We start from the raw sequence: 24671 nt of genomic DNA on the forward strand, positions 1-24671 counted from the left end.
CAGAAAATGACGATTTTTTTTTCTAAATCGCTCATCTTTCCGAGAACTGCTATTTCAAAAAAAAAAATTGTCACATTTTGATCCCGTTACTAGGAGTTATTGTGTCTCAAAGTCTTTTCGACCGAACAAACTTTGAATGATCATATCTCTTGGTTACGTGTTCCAAAATCGTCAATTTTTTTTTTCAAATCGTAGTTCTCGGAAAGATGATCGAGTTGAAAAAAAAATCTTCACGCTCTGAGTTCGTAAACACGAGTTATGGCCTTTTTAAGTTTTCCGGATCAAAAATTTGGGTATTTCGTGCAAAGTGGCAAAATTTAAGGGTACCGTGTGAATTATCCGTAAAAAAAACGTAGTGTGTGATACCATCCACGCAGCAAAGAAGGTAGGGTCACCTCCTAAACCCGTATGAAAGAAACAAAGTCAAGGGGAAGCCGGGAACCCCAGAAAATTAAGAAAACAAAAAGGAAAAAGGAAAAACCAGAAATTCCAAGGCCAATAACAAGTGAAGAATTGATATGAATGTTTCCTGACCACATATATTGATACTCTCTCTATTCACACGTGTCACTCACTTCCTTTTTCCTTCTCTCTCCTCTCTTTTCTCAACTTCTCCATTTTCATTCACTCTTCCTTTCTTCTGCTTTACTAATCCATAATATAATAATAATATTGGAAATGTGTGGAAAGGTGTAGCAAAATGGGATAATCTCGATTATTTTTCATGAAGATGTTTGATTGGGACGACCAGGAGGTTATTATCTCCCTTTCTTCTTCCTTCCTTTCTTTTTTTTTTTTTTTTTTTTGCTATTGGTGTCAAGTCGCTAAGATTAGTCATACCCTCAAAACCGGTCTCTTGCGTGTATTCTAATAGCTTCACAGAGTAGACCTTTGTTGTATCCTGTATATCGAGGAACACACACATATGTTGAGTCCTCTGCCGCCGGCTTATCAAAGTAGGTGCAACAGACCGGCCCATAAACAAGTGAGGCTCCTCCCATCACCAATTGTTGAGGTCTCTTCCCAATTCCCATGTGTGTGTTGGGGTATTGTCCCACATCGCTAGAAAACGAGTGAAGGGACTAGTTTATAGTTAAGTGGGTACTCCTTGCTTTGTTTCCCAGAGGCAAAACTTTATGATGGCAGTTGGCAGATCAGGATAATTTCTGTACAGTTTATGTTTTTTTTACACTGGTTAGTCTTCAGCATGATGGATTGATTGTATGATTATTTTTGGTGCTCAACTTATTATTAATCTCTCTTATATATATATATATATATATCTCAGTTAGCAAATATATTATGGGGTGAGGATACAGAAGCTGATGATCATATTGTGCCTTATCCAGAAGACATTGGAGAAAATGATTTGGCACATCTTGGAGATAGTGACCAGAAAACACTGAATCAGGAAGCCACATATATAAACGGCGCTGAAAAAACCCAAACAATTTCTAATTTGCTTTCACAAGACAAAAATGACGGTGTCCATATTTCTGCTTCAGGAACCGCCAAGGATCCTCAGCTTGATTCTCCTCCATTTTCAACTTCAAAAATCGACTATGCTGTCATAGGTACTCAAATGTTTTTCCACATCAGAGTTAGGGATGGCAACAGAAAGCATTTGGCCCTTTTCTTTTGGGAGGGATAGTGGATGTGAGGTAAAATTTTCATGAGTTATTTGGGTAATGGGTGTTCAAGCATAGGGTGTCATTTATTTGCATTTCTGCCATTATTACTTTCAATTTATTATCATCATTTCTTCTACTTTACTAATTTAGGACTCTGCAAGAGATTCCGTATGAAATTACATGCTAGAATACCTTTTGTTTTTGCCCCCTGCCTCCAAATAGATAAGAAATTTCACATATGAAACTTCAGTGCTCAAGAATGAACATTTTTATCCTTTACTATCAGGGGACTAGTAAATGGACTTCCTTCATGCTTGAAATTCTATTCAAACTTTACAATGACCTGTCATGATGTAGGTAATAAACTATATTACAGTATTGAGGTTGTATTTGGTAGAGGAAAGTAGGAAAGGAGGAAAGGGAAGGGGAGGGGAATGGAGGGAGTTAGATTTCTCTCCATTTTGCCTTGTAGGATGGAAATGGAGGGGGAGCCCACCACATCCATTTTGCTTACAAAACAACGAAAATTATTTCCTTTCTTTCCCCTCCCCTTCCTTTCCCTCCAAAATCTATCCAAACACACCCTTAAAGTTTGAACTAGTTTTGTTTCTGTTTATCGTGAAGGCAGACATTCAACCTAATTCTTGACCCAATATTCATTTTGGATCATTTCGATAGCCTCTCTCAGTGTGCTAACACAGATTAAGACTACGTACATATGACCCCTTATCCCGCAATTTGTGGAAACTCTTGAGGGACGAGGGTAATGTTGTTGTACAGTCTTAAGCTAGTTTGATCTGGCATATGATCTGATTCTATCTGACATGAAAGTGATGAAACATTGTCCGACACCTTGCTTTTGCCATCCCTATCAAGATGTATGTTTTCTGTTGCGCTTGCCCTTAGTCCTCTAAAGGATGCATGATCTCTTATGCTTATGTTTCTACAACGTAATCTTCTCTTTAGCTGAGGAAACTGAGCTAGGTATTGATCCCGAGGTTTCTGGGAATCAGCATGAGGACAAGAAACTTGGTGAACTTGTTGGCAACAACTGGGCTAACATTGGAAGTTTTGACGATCTGGACCGAATGTTCAGGTAATGTGAAATTTCTTATTCATACTGTCTCCTGTTACATGTGTTCGTCCTTGTCTCGTCCATCAACAGTTCGTCATTATTTGTTTTAATGCTGGCTGGAATGACAAAACTAGAAAACACATTATGTCGGTCATCTAATTTAACAATTGGTGTCCTTGTCTCTCTGTTTATAAAGAAAACAAATTCAATTCAGATACAGTAGACAGTATCTGTGATTTATAGTGTCTGTCCGTGTGCATCTGCGTGATGGTGTGTGGTGACTGAGGTGTGGGGTTGGATATTTATGGCATGCTACTATTTATTTCTGCTTCAGTCCAGATTATATGTCTGCCCTGTATCACTGTATGGATGCAGTTGTAAGTAGAAAGTGCGCAGTCTACCAACACCATAATTTTATCAGAGTAGTATCATAAACTTAAACTTGAGAGACTAATTATTTAGGGAACTTCCAAATGTCGATGTCTGTGGAGTGGGATTCGTTCACTCAATAACAGTGGGACATAAACTATATTACAGTTGTGAGGTTGTATTTGGAAAAAGAGGTTTACTACTCCTCCTTGAGCATAAGTGAATTTTAAGTGGTCTATTATAAGGATTTACAATGACAGTAAAAAACCACATTTGATAGTGCATCCATTGCTCCTTTAAAGATGTAACACATTGTCAAAATCCAAGGAGCTTATTGCTATGCCGAATAAAGTGGGTACCGGGAGACACCTTTCTCTATCCTCGTTCCTGTTCATCACTTTCCCATACTCTGTTTCTGATTTTTTGATGGTGGCAAACTTTTTGGGAACTTGAATATTTTGTACTCCACTTCTTTAATGGACGTGCTTGTCTCATCTCTTTTACATGGGTGTTAAAACAAAATATTTGGTGGTAGGTTCCCAATCAACGTGTCGCTATTTTAGGTAAGATGTTTGTGGTTTCTTTACATCAAGGCCTTTAGCATCATTCCTAAGGAGTCTTGGGTAAAGTCTTTCCCTTTAAGTTTCTCTAATGTTGATTTTGATATCTGGAACTTAAAGGTCCCAAAGAAGGAGGTTTTCAGTAATAGGAATATTTATAATAGTTGGGCCTCAACCATCACCTTAAGGTTTTGGTTGAGTTGGTTCTTCTATCATGGTATCAGAGCCAGTGTGACCGAAGGTCACGTGTTCAAATCCTGGCAACCTCAAAACCCCTCAAAAACTCGAAGTGGAACCCAGCACACCGTATGGGGGAGCCGGTGCACAACTAACCACTCTTCAAGCCCAACGGGCATTTGAGTGAGGGAGCCTAATAGGAATATTTATAATAGTTGGGCCTCAACCATCACCTTAAGGTTTTGGTTGAGTTGGTTCATCTATCATTCAGGACATCTGCCTTCGGGCTTCTGTAACTCAATACAATGAGTTTTTACTGGTTTAGTGTGTCTTGTCTGTTGACAAATGGATGTTCTGGTTGCCTGTTGGGCCTGTTTTCTTCTTCTATCCTGGAGTTCTTGCTCAAGGTAAACTAAGTGACTTTTAGTAGGCACAAATGCTGGAAAACTCTGATGATTTAGTAGGTAATGGCGATGGTTACTTGATGAGGAATGTCAAGCTCTGGTATTATGACATCATTTATACAGATGTCTGTTACTTAAGCCGGTTATCTGATTTGTTGGCAAATGAACCGCAAGTTGCCTCACCTTCATCCCTATAAAATCACTTTTATGAACACTCTAATCTAACCGTGTCTGATTTTATGCTGTTTTAAACTTTATTTTCTTGAACTGAATTTTCTATACCATATCGACTTTTCTGGACCTTTTCTCATTGATAGAATCTTTGATAAGGTGAAACGAGTAAATTCGAAATGGTTTCTCGGGCATTTTGTTACGACTTTTTATCTGCTGATTATTACTTACATAATAACATAGTACATTTACTCAAAGGTCATTTGTTTTCTGTGTGGTTTTCCATGCAAAACCACATGCCCTTTGTATGAGGAATTTGAGGATTTGTATTCGTTCGCATATGCTCATTTTGTAGAACTTATTATGGAGCTACTAAATAATGAAATCTTCTGATGTTATCCATCTGACAAAATCTTCATACAAGTGATGATTTTGCAGCAATGACAAATTAGATGGCCACTCTAGTCTTGGCGGCCCAGATGAGCTATGGCCGTCGTCGAAAGATCTCACAAGGGGAGCATTTAAATCCTTATCTGGAGATCTCGGCTCAAAAAAATGGGAATTCGGAGAACTGGAAAATACCTCTTCTAAAACTGAGCTCAATTCTGAGTACATGCATGAATGGACCTCTGCAGCAATGAGATTTGTAAAGACTGACAGCAGTAAATCTGGGAGATTTGTGGAACAAGAATGCACAATGGGTACTTCAGCTTTGATTGAGGAAAAGGTATAAACATTAAGCTGAACTTGCCTTTCACAACGATTATTTTTAGTGGTCATGAACTATGAACGGCTGACGTTTAATACGGTATTTTTATGATTTAAGAAGAAATGATAGTTAAATGAATTAGTGCCCAAAACAAATGCCTTTGATTTATTTGCTTGAGTAAGGCGACTCTAGTGTCCACCTCTGCGGTTGCTTAAATCCCTTTTCTCAGTATGTTGGCTTATATAAACGACAGTGTTGCAATTATCTATGGTACAATCGTGAAATTCAATGTTCATCCCAATCCAATACCTATCATTCACAAGTCTTTTATAGGATGGCTAATTGCAGATTCCACAATCTTCACACTACGTACATCTTCTTTCAGATGCAACCAAGTATATTTGCCTGAAGTTAACTCAGAATGGTCTTAGTGGCTCCACGGTTAACAGTTAAAGTAGCGCTGGGTTCTTGATGTCCTCACCAAATGTTTCACGAGAACAAGACACGGGGATGGACATGGGACACAATCTTGTTATAAGGGCACGTGATGCATTTTGATAATTTAAAATAGCGGGGTTTCACCGGTGTGTTACCCTCTAGTTGATCAAATTCATACGGTACCCTTTTGTGCATTAGTTTACTCACCACATACCCCCAAGAGATAAAAGAGAGTTTATCTGGCTTAGGAGTAACTATACGTCCTTTTATTGAAATGATGCATTTATTTTCTGTTACCTGTTACAGGATGATTTGTCTACAAACCCACCAAAATACCAGCAGATAAACAAGAAGATAACTGATTCTACACCATCAGGGGATGTATATGATACATGCCCTTCATATACTGCAGTTTATTCGCATTACGATCGCCTGCGTTCCCCAATCACAGTACCAAATTTCCCATCTGCTGTTCACAGTGATTTCTGTAATACATATGTAGATCCTTTTGAGCACAAAAGTCTCCCTCGACAGCATTCTGCTAATCGTATGGTAAAACCAATCAATGATGAACGTGAGTCCATCCTTGCTAATCCTAAAATATGTTGGAAGTGATGTAATTTCCTTTAATCCGACCCCAAATTATTTTGGGATTAAGGCTCTGATGTTGTTGATGTAAATTCATTTAATAAACCTGTGAAAACTTCTGCAGGACCCATGAATATGACACCCCAAGAAAAGATTGAGAAGTTGAGGCGGCGTCAGCAAATGCGAGCAATGCTTGCTATTCACAAGCAACAGCAGCAACTAAGTCATCAAGCTTCCCGTGTTGATTATCCACTTTCTCAGAAGATTTATCAAGAGGATTCTTTCCTGCGCATGGAAAAGGCCGAATTAGAAGTGAATGAGAATTTAAGCCCTTATTCATGTAATCCAGGTTCTTCAGATACGAAGGCAAATGTTAGTACGATATGTGACATGGATGAATATTCATCAGCGGATATGGTTCTTTACCAGCTTCAGGATATCATTGCAAGAGTATGTCAACATATTATTGATTTTATCCTTCCTTGAGTTTGAAGGCCTCATTTAAAACAAAAAATTTCATTTTTGTTTTGAAGCTGGATATGAGAGTAAGGTTGTGCATAAAGGATAGCTTATTTCGGTTGGCTCATAGTGCCACACAAAGACACTATGCAAGTGATGCGAATGCTGCGAAAAGTAGTAGTAGTACTTCTCACGCTGAGATTACAGAAGAAGATTTAAGCAGTCATGACAGGTTAGTAAAGTAAATTTATTTCTTTCATGTATCGAATCATCAAATAGGGCAGCAGGGCTTACTCTCCAAAGCTGTTGCAAGACTCTGATTGTTTCATTGTGCTTAATATTAAATGTTGAATTGCAAAAGGTATTTTTGAGGGAAAATGTCTTTGTAAATCAATATTTTCCAGGGCATTAAATTACAAAGACTTGATACATGCTCTCTTGATCAGTGGATAAATTTTGAAGGGCATATACGTAAATCTCTGGATCAATAAAGGTGTAGGAAGTCAAATATACTGATGTCTTGTTCGTTAGGAAGGTGCTACATATGATATTCTACCCTAGTTTGAGTCTTCATAATACATTGTGCACTCTTGCCAACGTCTCGACGCTCGTACATTGGTATGAGTGCAGGACATGTCAACACTTTATTTTAAGCCCAAACACAAGATTTCTTTTTCCTTCAGACTAGTTACGACTAGTTACTCTGGCCCTTGGACACTCACCAGTACCAGATACTTCTAGCCATGAAGCCTAGACTGAGTAACATTACTACATGTGTTGAACATGTAGACACTAGACGGAGGAGGGAAGTGACTATGGAGATTTATTTACATTTAAGTCCTTGGATTTTGTCGCTTTGTGTCTAAAGGTGTACTATAGGATTTCCTGATTAAGCTAGGAGTCCAATCCTAAACTTTGATTCTTGGAGACCCTTGGGACATATTGCCAAATATAGCGAGATTCTGAAACTGAATGAGGGTGATTTTCTAACTTGCTTGTAAGGAGGGAAAGTGCAAAGATGAGGGATCTGATCCTCCTACGGTGGTGGTGGTTGTGGTATTATAGTGGTAATAATACTTTGTAGTAATAGTAACTACGATTTTGCCTTATTAGATGATTTTCATGGCTTTAATTACTTCTATCCATAGAAATTGAAAAGAATATGAACACTCAAATAATGAGGGACGCCCCGACCCCTTAAGAACTCCATCACTGTCTTCACCTCATTGCGGATGCTGAAATTGGTCTTTCATTAATGTGTAACTGTGAATTGTGTTACATGTCTGTCCTGGTACTTGGAATATTTACTTTTCCATAAGATAAACATTACAGCAGCAAGCCTGCAACTGAAGTACATACTTAAAAATCCTTCAAAACGCCAATGGGTTTAGAGAGTCGTTTCTTGCAGAGGAATTGGCTTCATCAAGTCATTGATCAATTAACATTTGATGATACTGTGAAATTTTCTCGTTCTCCTGATATATAAACATGACTGCTGCAACTTGAGACTGCTTAAACGATAAAATTCTTCATGTCTTCATGGGTTTTAAGAGTCCTTTCTCACAGATAAGAGAAATTTGCTGTCTTGATGAAGTTGGCTGGACAGTGATGATAAGTTGATAACTGAAATTACTCAGATTGTCAAAACTATTTCTAACTGAGAAGTGTGGATTTTGGTCTGCATTCAGCTGAAACTCTTAAATATATGTTAGGAATTTCTTGTGGCTGTACCACTATTTTTTTTTATATTTTTTTTCATATCTAATATATACCCTCGGTCTTTAAGGTTATCTAATTTTGTCGCGAAAATGATATTATTGCCGAGTAATTAATTAAAATGCCTAAACATAACATTTGAAAGAGGTAGATGATATCATTTCTCAATCTTTGAGGTATGCAATTAATTTCAGGATTGCTGGAAATGCAACTGCAGAAACCGAGACAAACCACATAGACCGAGCTGTAGCTCATTTGTTATTTCACCGACCTTTCAAGGCGTTGGTTAAACCTGCGGAGACACCAGAGTCCTCTCATTCCAACAAAGTGTGCATAGAGAAAAGCGACTCAAAGGCGAACAGCTCTGACAAAAATCTCGATCTTCGGAGACCATTTGTGGATTCATGTCAGGAAGAACTTGCTCACTCAGAGATGCAACTCGATAGAACAAAACAAAACATGTAAGAGCATGGTCATTCAACTTTTTATAAAATGGTAGAAAAACTATCATGTTAAGGGTAATTGTTTCCTTGCTCCTGTCTTTGTTCATTTATATGTATGTACCTTGTCAAAGCTCATGACTAGTGGTGTGTTACTTATATCGGATGAAACTACGTGACTTCATATTGTATTCTTATTGAATATAGTAAGTTGTAGTGCATATATTTCGCTTTTTGGTTTTGATGAACTGTTGAAAATTCACCGAGGCTAAGAATCATCTTGTGTCATGCTGCTAGTTCTATGACATCCGGATGTGAGTTCTTTTGAGGCGTTTGTATGTATTACGTTTTACGTCTTTTTAGTGCCATAATACTTCACAAGCGGTTCATTTTTCTTATGACTTGGTTGACGCCCACAACCCCATGCTCGCACCCGCGACGACACTTGCCCACAGAACCGCCTTTGTCGAAAGAGAAACAGAGTTCAGCACGTCATGGATTGATACCGATTTGTAAAGCTCAAAACCGATGAAATGATTGACACGAGCTTGCAATTAGAGTCGCCCCCAAATTAATGTGGAAAATTTGGAAATCGTCCGAATCAACTTTATGTCTATGTAAACTAAAGCACAAAGCAGAACAACTGACACGAGCACTAAAGCTGCATATTCGTTCCCCGTAGCACTCCATGTCTAGAGTGCCTCTCGACCATTGGATATCCAAGAGATTCGAGCAAGGGATAAGGGTACGTATTGGGAAACTCTTTAATCAAAGATCCAGCATGCTCGTTAGCGGCCTCTGGGTTGCAAAGTGTGAATTTATCAATGTGTGCATTTGGCACGGGATCAACGCTAGTTTACGAGTAATACAATTACCGTGACAGTTCTGGCCAAAAAAAATCATCACAGTAGTGTACTAATGATTGAACACTAACACACTTCCGGAGAGAGATTTCGGTGTTATCTGAGGAGGCAAAACCCCGAGACACATGAAAGATCTGGTGTTCCCACAAATAATGGTATGAATAGCGAATAGCCAAATACCCCCAGTGTACAGTAGTTCCTAAAACAAGCATCTGCGTCATGGAATAACGAGCGAACGGCGAGACCCCTCATCCAGGGAATTTTAAGCCATCACCAAAAAAAGGCCTTGTTTATTATGAATTATGTATCAAACAAGCAAGATGCATAATATTAAGGTTGCCATTTGCCTTGGCTATTTCTAATAATTAAGAAGGTGGCAGTCAAAAGCTTCAGTAAAAAAGACATGAAACACATTATATAAATAACTCAGCCAAATCGAATGCCCTATCTGAAACTTGAACCCTAGATCAGACGACAGATAGAGCTTTCCAAAGCAACTTGCCAGTCGTATTGCAAAACTAAGCAAGTCCAGGCAAATGCTGGAATGTCTCAAGAGCACCTAGACAAGTATGCATTCCATCCTTGGATCCGATACTCACGAGCTGCATCTGCAGGATTTGCTGCTTTAATGATTCCACGTCCGACAATTATAATGTCACTGCCTCTATCATGGATCACCTGCAACATACAACCATTTTCAGTCAGATGCATAATGTTCACAAAGTAAGACAGGTAATACCATGCATACAAATCCACAACCCCTTACAAGAAAATTGACTCGTTTCAGTGGATCTAAAGTGAGACAAACAGCATGAATCACATAGTTCATCATCATTCATCAATTTCTTTCACACCATCATTTCACACATAGTTCCCCTCTTTATGTCTTCTCTTAGCTAATTTTTCATTGGGCATTCTGAATTTTCATTGTTTATGTTTATGTCGCCACTATTATGTTTCCTTTTTACACCTCTTCCCCGTGGTACTTAATGTCAAGTTTTTTCCTCTCTTCTTGCTTCAGCTCTTTCACTTTCCTTTGTTTACTCGGCACTGGCCGTCTTTTTTCTTCTCTGTTTTTGGAAACAGAGGGGCATGGACATGTCGTAAAAACATGAATTAGTGACTCTTCTTTTCCTCCTTTTTTCTGTAATGTTTCATTGCTTTTCACTTCACATTGTTGGCTCCAAATGACAATAGTCCATCTCAGCAACAATCACCAAAAAGCCCCAGATTATTTTACTTCAATATGACTGTCCATCTGAATATGGACCAAGAAAAAAATAACATAATAAACATACTGAATACGGAGTGTTGTACTGTTGGCCAAGGGCATCGCCACCAGTAACCATTTGCACGCCTGGAGTAGCATGAATGAGCGCTGGGTTAACCGGTCCACTTTTCCAGGAAGCTGGATTGACAGAGATGAAACCAATAACAAAATCTGAATGATCCGCAGCTATCTTCGCAGCTGCGGCTGTGTACTCTCCTGTAGCTAGGTTACCAGCAGAACTCATTTCGGCTAACAGCAAGAGACCCCTTCCACGAGGCAAGCCCTGAAATTCAGAAAGAAGGTTAACAGAACATTAATGGTTTTTAAGACTCTGACTCAGTTGCAATGTCCTAATGTCAGTGTATCAATTATCAAACATGCAACAAGCAGCCAAAATGAAGTATCGTAGTAACATAGGTTTTGACTTAAATAAATAACAAAATTCTAACCTTCAATTTAAGACCATCTACAATCCCAGGGCCTGAGATAATATGAGCATTGATTATATCAGCCCATTCCAAAATGTGATAGATGCCACTACAACAGACAACAAGTAATAAGAATAGACAGAAGATAGAAAATAGAAAATAGAAAATACAAACTACGGGTATGACGCAGTAAGATATCTTACCCTTCATACTGCATTGTGACAGTGTTGCCAATGTCAGCAAATTTACGGTCTTCAAAGATCAGAAAGTTGTGTTTATCCGCAATCTGTCAAGCTCAATGACCAATATGATAAATCTTTAGCATGAAGACAAATATTAGAAGAATTAAATACACAGCACTCTGTTAAAGATCAGTCCTCTTTAATAAGATTCAAACAGCTGAGCTAAAAGAACAAATATGAAACTTTTAAAGAGAGAGCTAAAAGAGTTGGAACATTACCGAACGAAGCTTTGAACCAAAATCCGGGGTAAAATCAGGCAAAATATCTACATGAGTTTTCAGTAAACAGATCTCATGTCCAACCTGCAACAGTAAATGGCCCAAATAGAACAAGTCACAAAACAGTGTAAATCTTCGGAAATACAACTTCCTGTCAAGCATTCCAAAGTAATATCAAGCTCAAAGTTTTTATGTAATCAATATTAATATAATACATATGTCACTTGATGACTTGATGCCGGGTAAAATCATAATTCTTAGCAAAGTTAGTAATCTAAGAACTCGTTTTGCCTCTTAAGGAATTGATTGATCATCAAGGACATTGCACACAGCCAATACCTAAGATTTCACCAATCGATGCCATATGCCCATATACATAAAACTCCTGAAGTGACCATTTCATGTGTTTCTCGGATAATAATCAGGAAACGGCCTTGGTAACAGATTGCAAATACAACTTCACAGAAACAATTCAAAGGACAGCATAAAAAAGCACCAATAATCTAACGACAATCTTACATACGTCAGACATAATATTTAAGTTTAAAGTCATACTAGAATGTGTCAGGTGCATTAAGAGGACAGGCATAAATGATAAAATATTTGAATCCTCCATAAGAGTTCTACACTTCTATAGAAGATACTTCATATAAGACTTGAGCTCTACCAAAAAATGAAGCTCCAAATTAGGGTAACATAGATCTTATTATAAATTGCTACAGTAAGATAGATGAATAAAAAAAAGGATCACCTTATCAGCCAGCTCCAGCAACTCAGCAGCTGTACCAACATCAGCAGCCAAGCACAAGTTAGTTTCCTTTTTCACCATTATCTCAAACAATTTTTTACCAGTCTCATTCTTAGTTAACTTGGCTCTGTCTGCATAACCCAACTTCACTCCAAGTACCTCTTTCTCTACCTTTGGCACAGAGACCTTCTTATTCTCATCCAAGAACTTCAGGACCATCTTTTCTGTTTCCTCCTCCACCTTACCCAATCTTCTTAGAACTCCAACCATCTCACTCAGCTTCAACAACGAGTGAAGCTTAATTCCATTGTCTGCTAAATTTTCTCTACCTCCTTGTTCCCTGTGACGCAGATTTACCACTATTGGCGTAAGAATAAGATCCATGAACAGGAAGATAATGACCCAATTCAAAGAAAAATGAAAAACTAAAACTAACGGATTGAATTTCGATTGATAGACATAGCAAGAATGACAAAAGACTTCTCCACATTGTACATCCCTTTTTTTATTGTCGATATTTCACTTTAATCGTCTCATGAAGCGATGGTATGAATAAAGTTGTTCGATAAATCAGATGTGACGACTTTACTTTGTATATCTACACATATCTGAAAAGTTTAATGGTCAAAGTTGATATCTATAGACCACCAAGGCGAATAAGGACACTTGCATCATCAATGCAATGGAGGGACTAATATCTAGTCGATTTCACTAATTGGAAGGACCTTAAATGAAATTGTAGGACTTATGCATTTCACACTTAAGCGCACATTTTAGCATAGACCGGCTACGAATTGATATCCAAACAATCTTAAAGTGAACATCCATTGAGGCATTGATAGTGAAATATTCCATGCTAATCTCACCATATTTCACTGAAAATAACCATTACAACTTCAGTATTTCATTTACACACTCAAAAACAAAAACTAAACATAAAAAAACCCGTAAAAAACTATATGCCGAAAGTTACACTCTTGCGGAGTTAAAAAAAACAACCAAGGCCGCAAATATTTAAACTCGAATTGGCTCATACGCACAAAAACAAAGTAAATTGTCGAAAATCATAGCACAAGATTAGTACTTACATTTGATGATAAAACAGTTTCATTTACTTGATACTTTCAGTTAGAGCTAAGATAAGAAAAGAGTGCGGTTATATTATACGAATATGATACGATACGATAAACGATTTCAATTATCTGAAATGGAATAAGAAAGAACTGACCGGTCGATCAAAACGACGGCATCAGAGACACGGAGACCGGAATCACGCAAAGGAGCAGCAGTCTCAAGGACAGAAGCGCCACTCGTAACAAGGTCTTCAATAATGAGACAAGCTTGATTTGGAGTAAACACACCTTCAATGGCCTTAGCAGTACCGTATGCCTTGACCTCCTTACGTCTCATAAGCATGGGGATGTTATTAGCGACGGAGACGACGGTGGCGATGGGGAGTGCTGTGTACGGTACGCCGCATACCACGTCGAATGTGGCATCAGATGACCGAACAGCGGCGATTAAGGTTTCGGAGATGGAGGTTAAGAGTGTTGGGTATGAGACTATTAGACGTAGGTCTATGTAGATTGGGGAGGTTATTCCTGATTTCAGTTTGAAGGACCCGAATTTCACTGCTGAGATTTCGTGGAGTTTCAGAATTAGGGTTTCCATTGATGCTGCTGTCGTCGCCATTGTTGCTTCAACAGGATGAAAGAGGAGAGGGAATGAGATGCTTCTTGAGGTTTAGCGGCGGATGGATGGATACAAGTCGCCACAAATGACCACTAAAGGAGTAAAGGCGTAAAGCTACTCACCACTTCAAATTCAAAATACGTAAATGCGTAAATATTTGGGCTAATTTGTTTAGAGTATACTCACCCCTTCAAATTCAAAATATGTAAATATTTGGGCTTTATTGGGCAAAACTAAACCCGGTAAAATAAACCCGATCTAATTGACCCGACTCAGAACTACTATAAGTCTACAACCAAATGTGACTAAAATACGAATTGATTTGCCCGCAACGAACATGATCTGGGCTTTGATGACACGTAAATTACCTGATCCAACGTCACCCGATCCGAAATTGACCCGTTAAACCCGACTCTAATTGAGCCAAAAATACTTGAAATGCCTTTTTTTTTCACTTAATCATCGACCCGAACATGACTCGACCGGAAATAATGCGACCCGTTTGAACCGAAAATGACCCGACCAACATATCGAAATAGACCCAAACCCAAAATGACATGATCTAACCTGACCCAAGTTAACCCGAAAATATAACGCAACTGAGCTGGTCTGATCTGAACCCGACCCGACTTGCCCGTTTGTCAAGTCTAGGTAAAACTAATTAGAAAGGTAGCTAAACGCTAAAATGATTGATAAGGTAGCTGAAAATTAGAAACTGATAAAATAGTTAATTGTATAAAAAAAAAATATTTGACAAAGTAGCAAAAATGTAGCTTATTTTTAATGAAATGACGTAAAATCATGTATAGATTTAAGAAGTAAAAAATGATGATGAAGTGAAATCAAATACGTTATTCTTGAGCTAAGGGCACAAGGAAGACGTGGACTTTATATCTGTGTTACTCAGACACGTCGACATGTGTTGGTGTCCGCCATGGTTATTTGGGGTGAATTTTTCTGTTTTGTGGTCTAAATTGAAGTGTTGAAGTGTCGTGTCGTATCGGACTGACACACGACACGACAATTAAGTGAAGTGTCGGAGTAACATAGCTTTATATTCTTTTAGCGATAATCCAATTAGGACCTGAAGTTATTCTGTTGAGTGATAAGGACCTGTGTTGTAACGTCCATCATTAACATTTTTCCAATGTGTGTGGGTGGGGATCCAAAACTAATACCCAAATTCTCATTTAATATGATACTATACACAACTAAAAGATAAACATGGCTAACCCAAAAAGTAGATCTTTCTTAAGAAATATATATCGTCTTAAGAATAGAACTGGTAAAATAATCTATTTGCATAGATGGGACGAACTTTTGCTACTCGCAATACATTTCCGTTGTATTTTGTCTTATATACTCCCAGAGGCGAAGCACAGGCCTGGCTAGGCGGGTTTTCGGAAAATCCTTTATACATAAAAAGAAATTACGAAAAATTTTAAAAAGGAAATTGTCCATCTTTTGATTCTTTTCCCTATTCATTGCTGCGTTACAAATAGAAGCAAAGCTAAATATGTACAAAATTAATTACCGAATAAATACCATAATTAAAAAAACTAAAACTTTCTTTATTATGTGACTTATTACTAGAAACAAAGTAAATAAAACAAATAGCTAGTAGAAAAAAATTCATAGAAACTCCATTGCCGATTTGCGTTGATAAGTTAATACTTTTCGGAGACCAACTAAAGTAATGTCTCTTCTTAATTTATTTATCTTTCCTTTTGATTAGAAATATTACTGTATGTCGCATATTGGTAGAAATTTTTGTAAATTCATTGAGGAGTAATAAGAGTGTATGGACTAATAAATACATGCATGGGGAGGTAGAGTTAAAACTATTGATTTTGTGTTTGTTACCTAGATGAGTAAGTATGGTGGGTAGATGTTCAAGAGTAGGTGTTTTCTCGGGCATCAAGAGTCAAGTGAGTTTAATTTTGACCTTTTAATTAATTTTGAGTTCTCCGTATAATTTTAGTGTTATACGGAGTATATTTTTTAATAGTTATAAGTTTATAACGGGTAAAATTTTTATAATAACAGACTTTTTTAAGAGGAAAAATGGTTACAATCGCACCATAATGACATAATATTTTATTACGTAAAGCCTTCATATAAAGGCGGTTTTATAGTGGACGTAACAAATTTCGGCCGAGGGTGAAATGTGGTCCGAGCTTCGTCCCTGTATACTCCCTCTTATTCGCTATGTTCTTCCACAATTGTTTTTGGGTAGAATTTAGTGGGAGTATGACATGTGGATGTAAATGAAAGTAAGAGAGAGAATATGGGGACACAAGATATTGTAACCACAAAAGATAGACAAATAAGAAAAGTGGAAAATCTTATTGAATTTGCCGTTTCAGGAAAGGTGGAAGATGTTAGAGAATAAGAAGGAGTATAATAAGTGACCCATTTTAAGATTACTTAGAGGAATATGTACGTCTCAGATAGCTGTGGAACAAATTTCATTATGGATAGGAAGATACACAGAAGATAAAATCCTAAAACTAACTTTGAAATGCCAGAAAACATATGTTAATGTTAATACAAAGATGGCAGCAAGTTAAGATTGTGGCTAATGGCTGTCTTATCCTGTTAATTAAACTGTTAATAAAAAGTTAACTCTATAATTAACAGATATGAGGCAAACTTGCCACCAAAACAAACCAACATACTTTTTTCAGAAAAATCACAACTATTGCAACCAAAATATTTGTTCCTCCAATTCTATCTTTTTAATTTCCCTTTTCATCCAAATTAAACTGTTTTTAATGGTTTTATTGAGTAGTTTGAGAATCTAATTCTCTGTTGCTTTTCATTGTTCTCAGAACATTATTATTGTAAGCACCTTCTTTAAATGATTGTCTTTTTAAAAAAAAAATTGTTGGTAGTTGCAGATATTTTATAATTGGGTTACTGTTTTTAATTCACCTAATTGTTGGTGGTTGCAGGCTAAGAAGTTTGCATAAAAATGGCGGCTCCTTGAATGTATACTCTATAATTGAAGATTACAAGTTTTCCTGGTTTCTTTTTGTGATCTAGGAAGGCTATAATATGACCACCCAACAAGAAGAAGATGTAAATGAAACTAATGTTGTAGGTAATTCTTTTTATTTCTTGGGACATTCGTTGCAATTTTCATTCAGGGGTCATTCGGAAACAGTCTTTTTGTGTTGGTAACAAATGGGTTGGGCTGCGCCATCTAACCCCCATTACCCCACAATTTACGGGACCTTTGGGCACTAGGGTAATATTGTTGTTGTTGTAAATGATCATTCATCAATTGCTATTCTTGACTGGTTTGTTGGATTCTAAGGCTTAATGAAATTGGATTGATTATTGGTAGAGCTATGTAGGAATGTAGAAGGGATTAAGGGATTGGTGATGGGATGATACTTGATTTGGTTGAAGAGGGAATTTGGGAATTCAGGATAAATACAGCATTAATTGCAAGAGAATCATGAGAGATGGTGGTCGGAACTTGGAAATGTATTCCAGCATTGTATATGCCAAGAAGCACAACGACGGTTTACTGGTGTTCGAATTTCCATTCCATTTTTGAAATATTGAATGTACCAATTTCTTGCAATGGAAGCATGATGTTTTTGTGAGCCATTATGTGAATTTGAGAGTGCGACTTTTGTAAAAATATTCGTGTACCACATTTGGCATTAACTTGTCGAACAACCTAATGAAAGTATCTCATCCCCTTCAATTCTAATGCAACTACAATTGACCTGCATATGATTTGAACTGCTATCAACATTGCATCCTTTTTTCTCTAGTATTAATGACGTTTTGGTAGGCTTCGTTCAAAAAGTTAATTCACCCCCAAGCAATTAATTGTTTTCACATTGCCTCCCTCCGCCATGCCAAAAACCATGCTGCATGAAGTGAACTTTCTTTTTGTTTACCTCAGGAGTTCAGGCAAATTTTGTCATTTTTTTAAATAAACGGCATTGTATCAAATATTTTTTTACTAGGAAAGAGTACTTTCTAACTGGCAAAAGGTTTTATTACTGATCTATTCTCTATAACTTTTCTTTCTGAGTTCATCTATCAGGCTGTATGTCGAGCAGGTTTTGGAAAAATTGTTCGACATTTGCTCGTCTCTTGACCCCAAATTTGTCTTTTCAGTAGTGAAGCTTGTTTACTCTAACAGTTGATCAGACGATACATACAGGGTGCTCTCTCTATGAATTGCTACATGCCGAAACACTAGAGAGAGAAAGGCAACGGGTAGATAAAGAGCCTCCAGAGAGACAAGACCTTGGAAAGCCGAAGGAAAATTCAAGTAAAAGCTTTATATCCAGAAAAGAGAAGTCTGGTAAATGGATTTTTTTTTCTTGGAAGTGATTCTATGTGATAGTAAAACTTGTTTGATAGCTGAGTTTAAGGGTCGAAATGTTTTGCTTGCCTCAATTATTGTATATATCTTGCATCTCGGCCTCTTTTGTATCTGTGTTCTCCATTTTGTTAATCATCCATCACTTGTCAGATATAATATTGTCAAATGTCGACCCATGTAGATGTATTTTTCATTACACCATGTGGCGGATCTTGGAGCAAAAAATATGAGGCTTAGTGGCACACTAAGCCCAAGGGTCAGAGAGGTACTAGCCAAAACGCCTCGTATGCGCCACAAGTGCGCTTTTAGACAAGGTGTTGTCACTTAGACGCACTACTAATTTTATTATTATTTTTTCTTTTTAGTTCTTTTATTTTTCCCTTCTCTTTGGCACTTTATCCCTAACGTTTAGTATTTTACATGCTAACCATCTTTAAAATCCAATAAAAAAAAAATGCCAAAAACACTATTTATAATACTCCGTAATCTGTCTGCAAAAACTGTGGACTTAGTGTCTATGAGGCGCGTGCCTTTGGTTTCTGCCTTGCGCTTTATTGCCTCAGAACCCTTCTCGCCTAAGTGCGCCTCACGCCTTTTAAAACTATGATATAGGGCCAAGATTTGGACCCTTGACCTCATATATGAAATTTTCATCCCTCGACCATTGAGCTAAAGGGGTTCCAATGTTAGATCATGTACTACTAACTGAAGTGTATTTAAACTTAAAAATACAACAGGGGCTGGGCCCTCTCCAACCCATAACCCACAAAAAATATCAGATACTGGTTACTCAGATTTTGTTAAAGTGACTTGCTTCTATGTAGGGGTGTATTCTTTAGTATACATATTTTTGATGATAGCATTTATCTTTCCAAATGCCAGTTCTTTCAAAATAAATTTGGGTGCATATCTCATCCACCTACTGGGAGTGACATGAATTATGCCGTGTGCCTGCCTGAGAACCAATTTCATTTACGAGCATTTTACAGTGACAGAGTGATGTTGTTTCACTTTGACCCTCAGTTGGTGCAAGATGGATCATTATTCCTTCCCCCTCCACTCTTTGAGATGTTGTTAGCAATTTCCGGTTGATAACTTGCTTAACAGGAAAAAATTATCTAATAATCACAATCTCTATTGTCCTAGTGTAAGGGGAGAAACTCTGTTGTGTGTGTGCGTATCTTTCCTCCCATCAGCTGTTGTTATGTACTCTTTAACGACTCTCTTGCCTCCCATCAGCTATTGTTCTGTACACTTAAACATTGAATTGTTGGTCTACTAACGCTCTGAAGCTAAATTTGATTTTTACTATTTCTGTATATGCTTTTTACTATTTCTGTATATGCCCATAGTTTATGTCAGCTTCTTCTTGCATCAGGTCGTTTGAAAAAATTAGAGCAACTTTTATCTCATGCCGGCAATAAACACTGTGCAGACTGTGGCTCTCCAAATCCTAAATGGGTGTAAGTTCTGGATTTTTTTTATTTTTACTTTTCTAGATTTTGGATTCACACATATAGATCATATAAGAAAAGTGCTTGTAGAGTTTATTGCCATAGTGCCGTGATCCAGATTCCAGTGGGCACAACAAATAGCATCCAGGATTATAATTACATGGACTTGCCTAGAATGCATGGAATAGGTTGGGGGTAAATTTTAGTTGGGAGATAATTATGAGGGAAGTTAATTGCTAGAGTAATAGGTTCCTTGATGATAGGCTTGACATTTAAGGGTAATGATTATTGAGGTGATCTTTTACCCCATTAATCATGATCTGGGAATGCGTGGGTCAATGTATTACCCTTTTATGAAGTAAAGATTCCGGGATAAATAGTTACTCTCATACCAAGCATAAAAAGAAAGTAATATACATATTACTCCCGGAGCAAGCCCTAAAGGTGGAAATTATTTAGACGTGATGAATACCATATTTCTGTTTGAACTTCAGGTCCCTGGGTGCCGGTGTGTTCATCTGTATCAAGTGCTCCGGTGTGCACAGAAGTCTTGGAGTGCATATAACAAAGGTACGGTAATATGGTACTTTTCTACAATATCAATATCAGCAACTTGAAAACAAACTGGGTTCTCATCATCATAGTGCTATGTTCCAAACTCATTATATTTTGTTTTTTGCAAGAACTCGTTATACTTTCAATACTCTTCATCACTCCTTTCTTATGTCAAAATAAAATAAGTAGGAGCTTATCATCTCCGTGATAGGGATGTATTCCCTCCCTCCTTCCATTTCAGTTCATACATCTGCTTTTTTACCAATGTTTGAGGAGGTGGAAAGCAAGTGAGGCCCACACTCACATAGGAGGAAATTTTCTGTTATGTCTTACCCAGAGTGAAAATGTACTGAATTCATTTAAACATTTTAAAAATGAATGAAATGAATGTAGGGAGTATTTAACAAATCAGCCATGTTGAAAACTTGAAACCTTTGATGAGCATACCTCATGCCTCATAGTGCATTAAGCTCAGCCATATCTGACTGTTGTGCAGCTTCGTCATAGTTTCCTTTGTTGCAATTTAAACAATTTAATGGAGGATATTTTGGCAGTCGACAGTTTAAGTAGATTGTAATCACTAATCCATTGACTGTTCAGGGAGAATCTCTTCAGGCCGTAAAAATGCCTCTAATTTCCATCATCTGTAAAGAATTACTTGTAGTATTTTGGCAGTCTACCCAGTTTAGTAGATTGTAGACCATTGGCTATATCAATATATCTATATCGGTTAAAGACTTAGAGCTCTTACTAAATTTGTTAGACATGAATATTTCGTGTTACATTAAACTAGTGTAAATTTTAGGTTGAGGGTTTGTGAAGTCACTCGCATAATTCTTGTCTTGCTAAAAGCATTTGTTATGGTGGATACACTTTTGTTTTTGTTTTTTTTTTTCAGGTTTTATCAGTGAAGTTAGACGAATGGACAGATGATCAAATTAGTAGCTTATCAGAAATGGGAGGAAATAGAGTAGCAAACAGAAAGTATGAAGCATACATCCCTGGAAACATTATAAAACTAAAACCAGATTCCTCTACAGAGGAGAGACTAGATTTTATAAGGTAATTTGGTCATTGATTTCTCATGGATTTTCGGAACATATGAGGCTATATGCTCATCTGCTTACACATTTTGGGCTTTCAGGAGGAAGTATGAGTTGCAACAGTTTATGAACTTGGACGAAAACGCGAACTGTCCGCACCCACGCCCTACTTCATCATCTTGCTTAAATGCGTCAACTAAGAATATAGTTTATACACTAGAAAGGAAACATATGGACAAACAAGCAAGCAACAGCCTTCATATTTCGGGATTCGGTCATCCGTTCCGCTGCAACCGGAGGAGAAAAGAAGAGACTAAAGGCTCTAAAATGGGGGACACATCAGTAATTCTCTAAATTATCGTTATGTATATTCCAATAAGTCCTTGTCTTACATGATCTAATTAGTCCAATTCTTTTGTTAACAGCCAGGTATGATTGAATTTGTCGGACTGATAAAAGTAAATGTAGTCAGAGGCACTAATCTTGCTATTCGAGATATCATAACTAGTGACCCATATGTAATCCTCTCTCTGGGACAACAGGTAAGCATTTTTCCCTTGGATTTTCCATTTATCCAGCTATACTCATGTTTTATGTTCTTACTTTTCTTCAAACTTTTTCTTTATTTTCTTTAAAGTCGGTGAAGACCCGTGTCATAAAGAACAACTTAAACCCAGTGTGGAACGAGAAGCTGATGTTATCAATTCCTGAGTGTATCCCTCCCTTAAAGTTGGTGAGTGGTTTTGCTTATCTTAAATCAGTTTGGTCAACATTTTTGTAAATTATGATAAATCAGATATTCCATCATCACTCTTAGAGTCCTAACACCTCCATCCTTGTCTGTACGTCAATAGTCTGAACGTGGAAAATATTTGACAAGGGGGACAATGTATCAATGTGTTCTAGGCAGAAGTAGATTGTTCCTTTTTTTTTTTTTTTTTTTTTTTTTTTTTTTAAAGAGAGTTGCAGGGGTAGTGTTGAACGGGTTCTGAACCTGGGCAATAAGTACCGTTTCTCAATGACTTTACCAGCTATGAGTATAAGCTAACTCACATCCGCTTGGGTTATAATTACTACCTAAGTTGTTTGATATTCGTTTCATTCATTGTTTCGAGCATGCTTTCCATCTCATATCAGAGAAGTTTTAATTATGGTTAGCTTTTCAGCTTGTGTATGACAAGGATACATTTACGCCTGATGATTTTATGGGCCAAGCCAAGATCAACATTGAACCCTTAGTGTCCGCAGCCAAGGCTTATGAGCGATCAACGCTCCACGAGGAAACACAGCTCGGAAAATGGGTAGCAAGCAAAGAAAACACCCTTGTGAAAGACAGCATAATCTCCCTCGTCGGTGGGGCTGTGAAGCAGCAAATGTCAATCAGGTTGCAGAATGTGGAGAGAGGGGTCCTTGAGCTGGAGATCGAATGTGTCCCGCTTACACAATAGTAGGCCATCATTGATTCCTTCTCAAGTTATATGATGTACATTGAACTTGTTATAGGATAGATGAAAAAAATGGTAGGAAAATGTCCCATTTAGGTCAAACGATTGTATTTGCATAGTGAGTGATAAACTGTATATTTTCACGACCAGGTTGGGACACTCGGCTATGAGCTTAGTTGAAAAAAAATGAATATCTCCATCTAATGTTTGTCTTTATTCTCTATGGGACTCGAAACACTCTCGATCGCTTTCTGACACAACTCTTGTACTTTCCTACAAAATTCCATTGCTTAAAACACCCGGAATCCTTCTCTTGCATATTCAGTGGAATTGCGACGAGGAAGTATGTGACCGTCGAGTTTTTGACACATGTAGTGTAGTATCCTTGTGTAACATCTGTTCATTCTCCCATCTTTGTATAACTTGGCAAATTAGAACAAATTTGATAATCCTAAATGCCCTTGAGCCTCCATGAAGGCCGAGCTAACCTGCTGCGTAATCATTTTTTTTTTCTTTTTCAAATGAGCGCATTTATGTCGCGGGTGAAAATCGAACCCCGAATTTCATAGTTGGAGAAAGAGACTTTTTACACTTGAGCTAACTCTTGTTCTCAGCCATTGTGTAAACATGGGAGTCATTCAAGCATGTCATATCAAATTTGGACCGCGATCGAGCTCATTATCAAATGGCCTTGGACTGCAAGAAAAGGATGGAAGATCTGGTTTAGTGTGAGCATTTGACCCACCTTGAGACAAATCGTTGTGCAGATTGGCTGGCGAATGAAGGTATTGATCAAGATGCTTAGCTCGAATAATTTTGGCGCATTTCTCACAAAGACGGGGGGCTGAACACATCTGACACTTTATAATTAAAGCGTGTGAGGCAGACTCACGTGTAAATGCGCTAAATAGGTAAGAAATAAGAAGCCAAAGAGGTAAATGAGACTGTCTATGTAACTGTATTGTGTGAGACGGTCTCATTTAAGAATTTGTTAGTTTTAAAAGAATAAATACAAAAACAAAGTGTATATGTAGAATATACACCTTCATTCCACTACTACAGATATGGTGTATAACAACGGCTGATAGGGGTGTTCATTCGTGGTTCGGTTCATCCAACCTCTAATTTAATTCGGTTCGCACACGGTTCGGTTCGGCAAAACTCCGAACCTAAACCGCACCGTTAGAAACGGTTATAAACGGTTCGGTTAACCATTTTAAACGGTTATTAGCGGTTCGGTTACCGGTTAACCGATAATCGTTCTATATTACTTTTTTTTTTTCAGTTTTCGTTAATTTTTGGAAATTTTTTCTAATAGTTTAATTAAATTTTCATTATATATTATACCCACCAATCAATACTATATATTAATTCCAGAAACCAAGGGACTTTAATGTAATTAAAGAAAGTTATACAAATTAATTATACTATATAGTTTTAAATCACTAGCACCGTGTGATGGACCCTATTAAGGGATCTCAATGCAAATATTATATAGTTTGGTTTAAAATTAAATTATATGGAAGTTTGGTAATTTTCCTAAACATTTGTAAAACATGGTCAATTTCTTTAAAATAAATTAATTAATTAACATGGTCAATTTCCTTAAAATAAAATAATTAATT

General features: G+C 37.3%; 3 protein-coding genes across 6 annotated transcripts; 2 read left to right on the forward strand and 1 right to left on the reverse strand.

Moving 5' to 3' along the window:
- Positions 1-436: 436 nt before the first annotated feature.
- On the forward strand, positions 437-8978 carry LOC141639727 (protein LNK2). The gene is made up of 8 exons (XM_074448779.1): positions 437-754; positions 1289-1574; positions 2598-2727; positions 4826-5114; positions 5841-6108; positions 6247-6572; positions 6656-6813; positions 8492-8978. The coding sequence occupies exons 1-8, from the start codon at positions 725-727 to the stop codon at positions 8760-8762; spliced, it is 1758 nt and encodes a 585-aa protein (XP_074304880.1). The 5' UTR covers positions 437-724; the 3' UTR covers positions 8763-8978.
- Positions 8979-9870: 892 nt separating this feature from the next.
- On the reverse strand, positions 9871-14349 carry LOC141639731 (uridine 5'-monophosphate synthase). The gene is made up of 7 exons (XM_074448782.1): positions 13735-14349; positions 12510-12846; positions 11759-11842; positions 11502-11584; positions 11320-11407; positions 10899-11153; positions 9871-10278 (listed from the first exon to the last, which is right to left on the reverse strand). Exons 1-7 carry the CDS (start codon positions 14196-14198, stop codon positions 10150-10152), a joined length of 1440 nt encoding a protein of 479 aa, XP_074304883.1. The 5' UTR covers positions 14199-14349; the 3' UTR covers positions 9871-10149.
- Positions 14350-16647: 2298 nt separating this feature from the next.
- Positions 16648-23262, forward strand: LOC141639761 (putative ADP-ribosylation factor GTPase-activating protein AGD11). Of its 4 annotated transcripts, none has more exons than XM_074448808.1 (10): positions 16649-17041; positions 17153-17301; positions 18364-18528; positions 19928-20012; positions 20498-20573; positions 21457-21620; positions 21703-21943; positions 22027-22143; positions 22239-22334; positions 22768-23262. In XM_074448808.1, the coding sequence occupies exons 2-10, from the start codon at positions 17256-17258 to the stop codon at positions 23047-23049; spliced, it is 1272 nt and encodes a 423-aa protein (XP_074304909.1). In that variant the 5' UTR covers positions 16649-17041; positions 17153-17255; the 3' UTR covers positions 23050-23262. The 4 variants fall into 4 exon arrangements, with proteins under 4 accessions (XP_074304912.1, XP_074304909.1, XP_074304911.1 ...); XM_074448810.1 differs by having other exon boundaries at positions 18385-18528; XM_074448809.1 differs by having other exon boundaries at positions 17153-17297; positions 18372-18528.
- The last annotated feature ends 1409 nt before the right edge of the window (positions 23263-24671 follow it).

Source organism: Silene latifolia, unplaced genomic scaffold (assembly GCF_048544455.1).
Source record: "Silene latifolia isolate original U9 population unplaced genomic scaffold, ASM4854445v1 scaffold_57, whole genome shotgun sequence".
NCBI lineage: Eukaryota > Viridiplantae > Streptophyta > Magnoliopsida > Caryophyllales > Caryophyllaceae > Silene > Silene latifolia.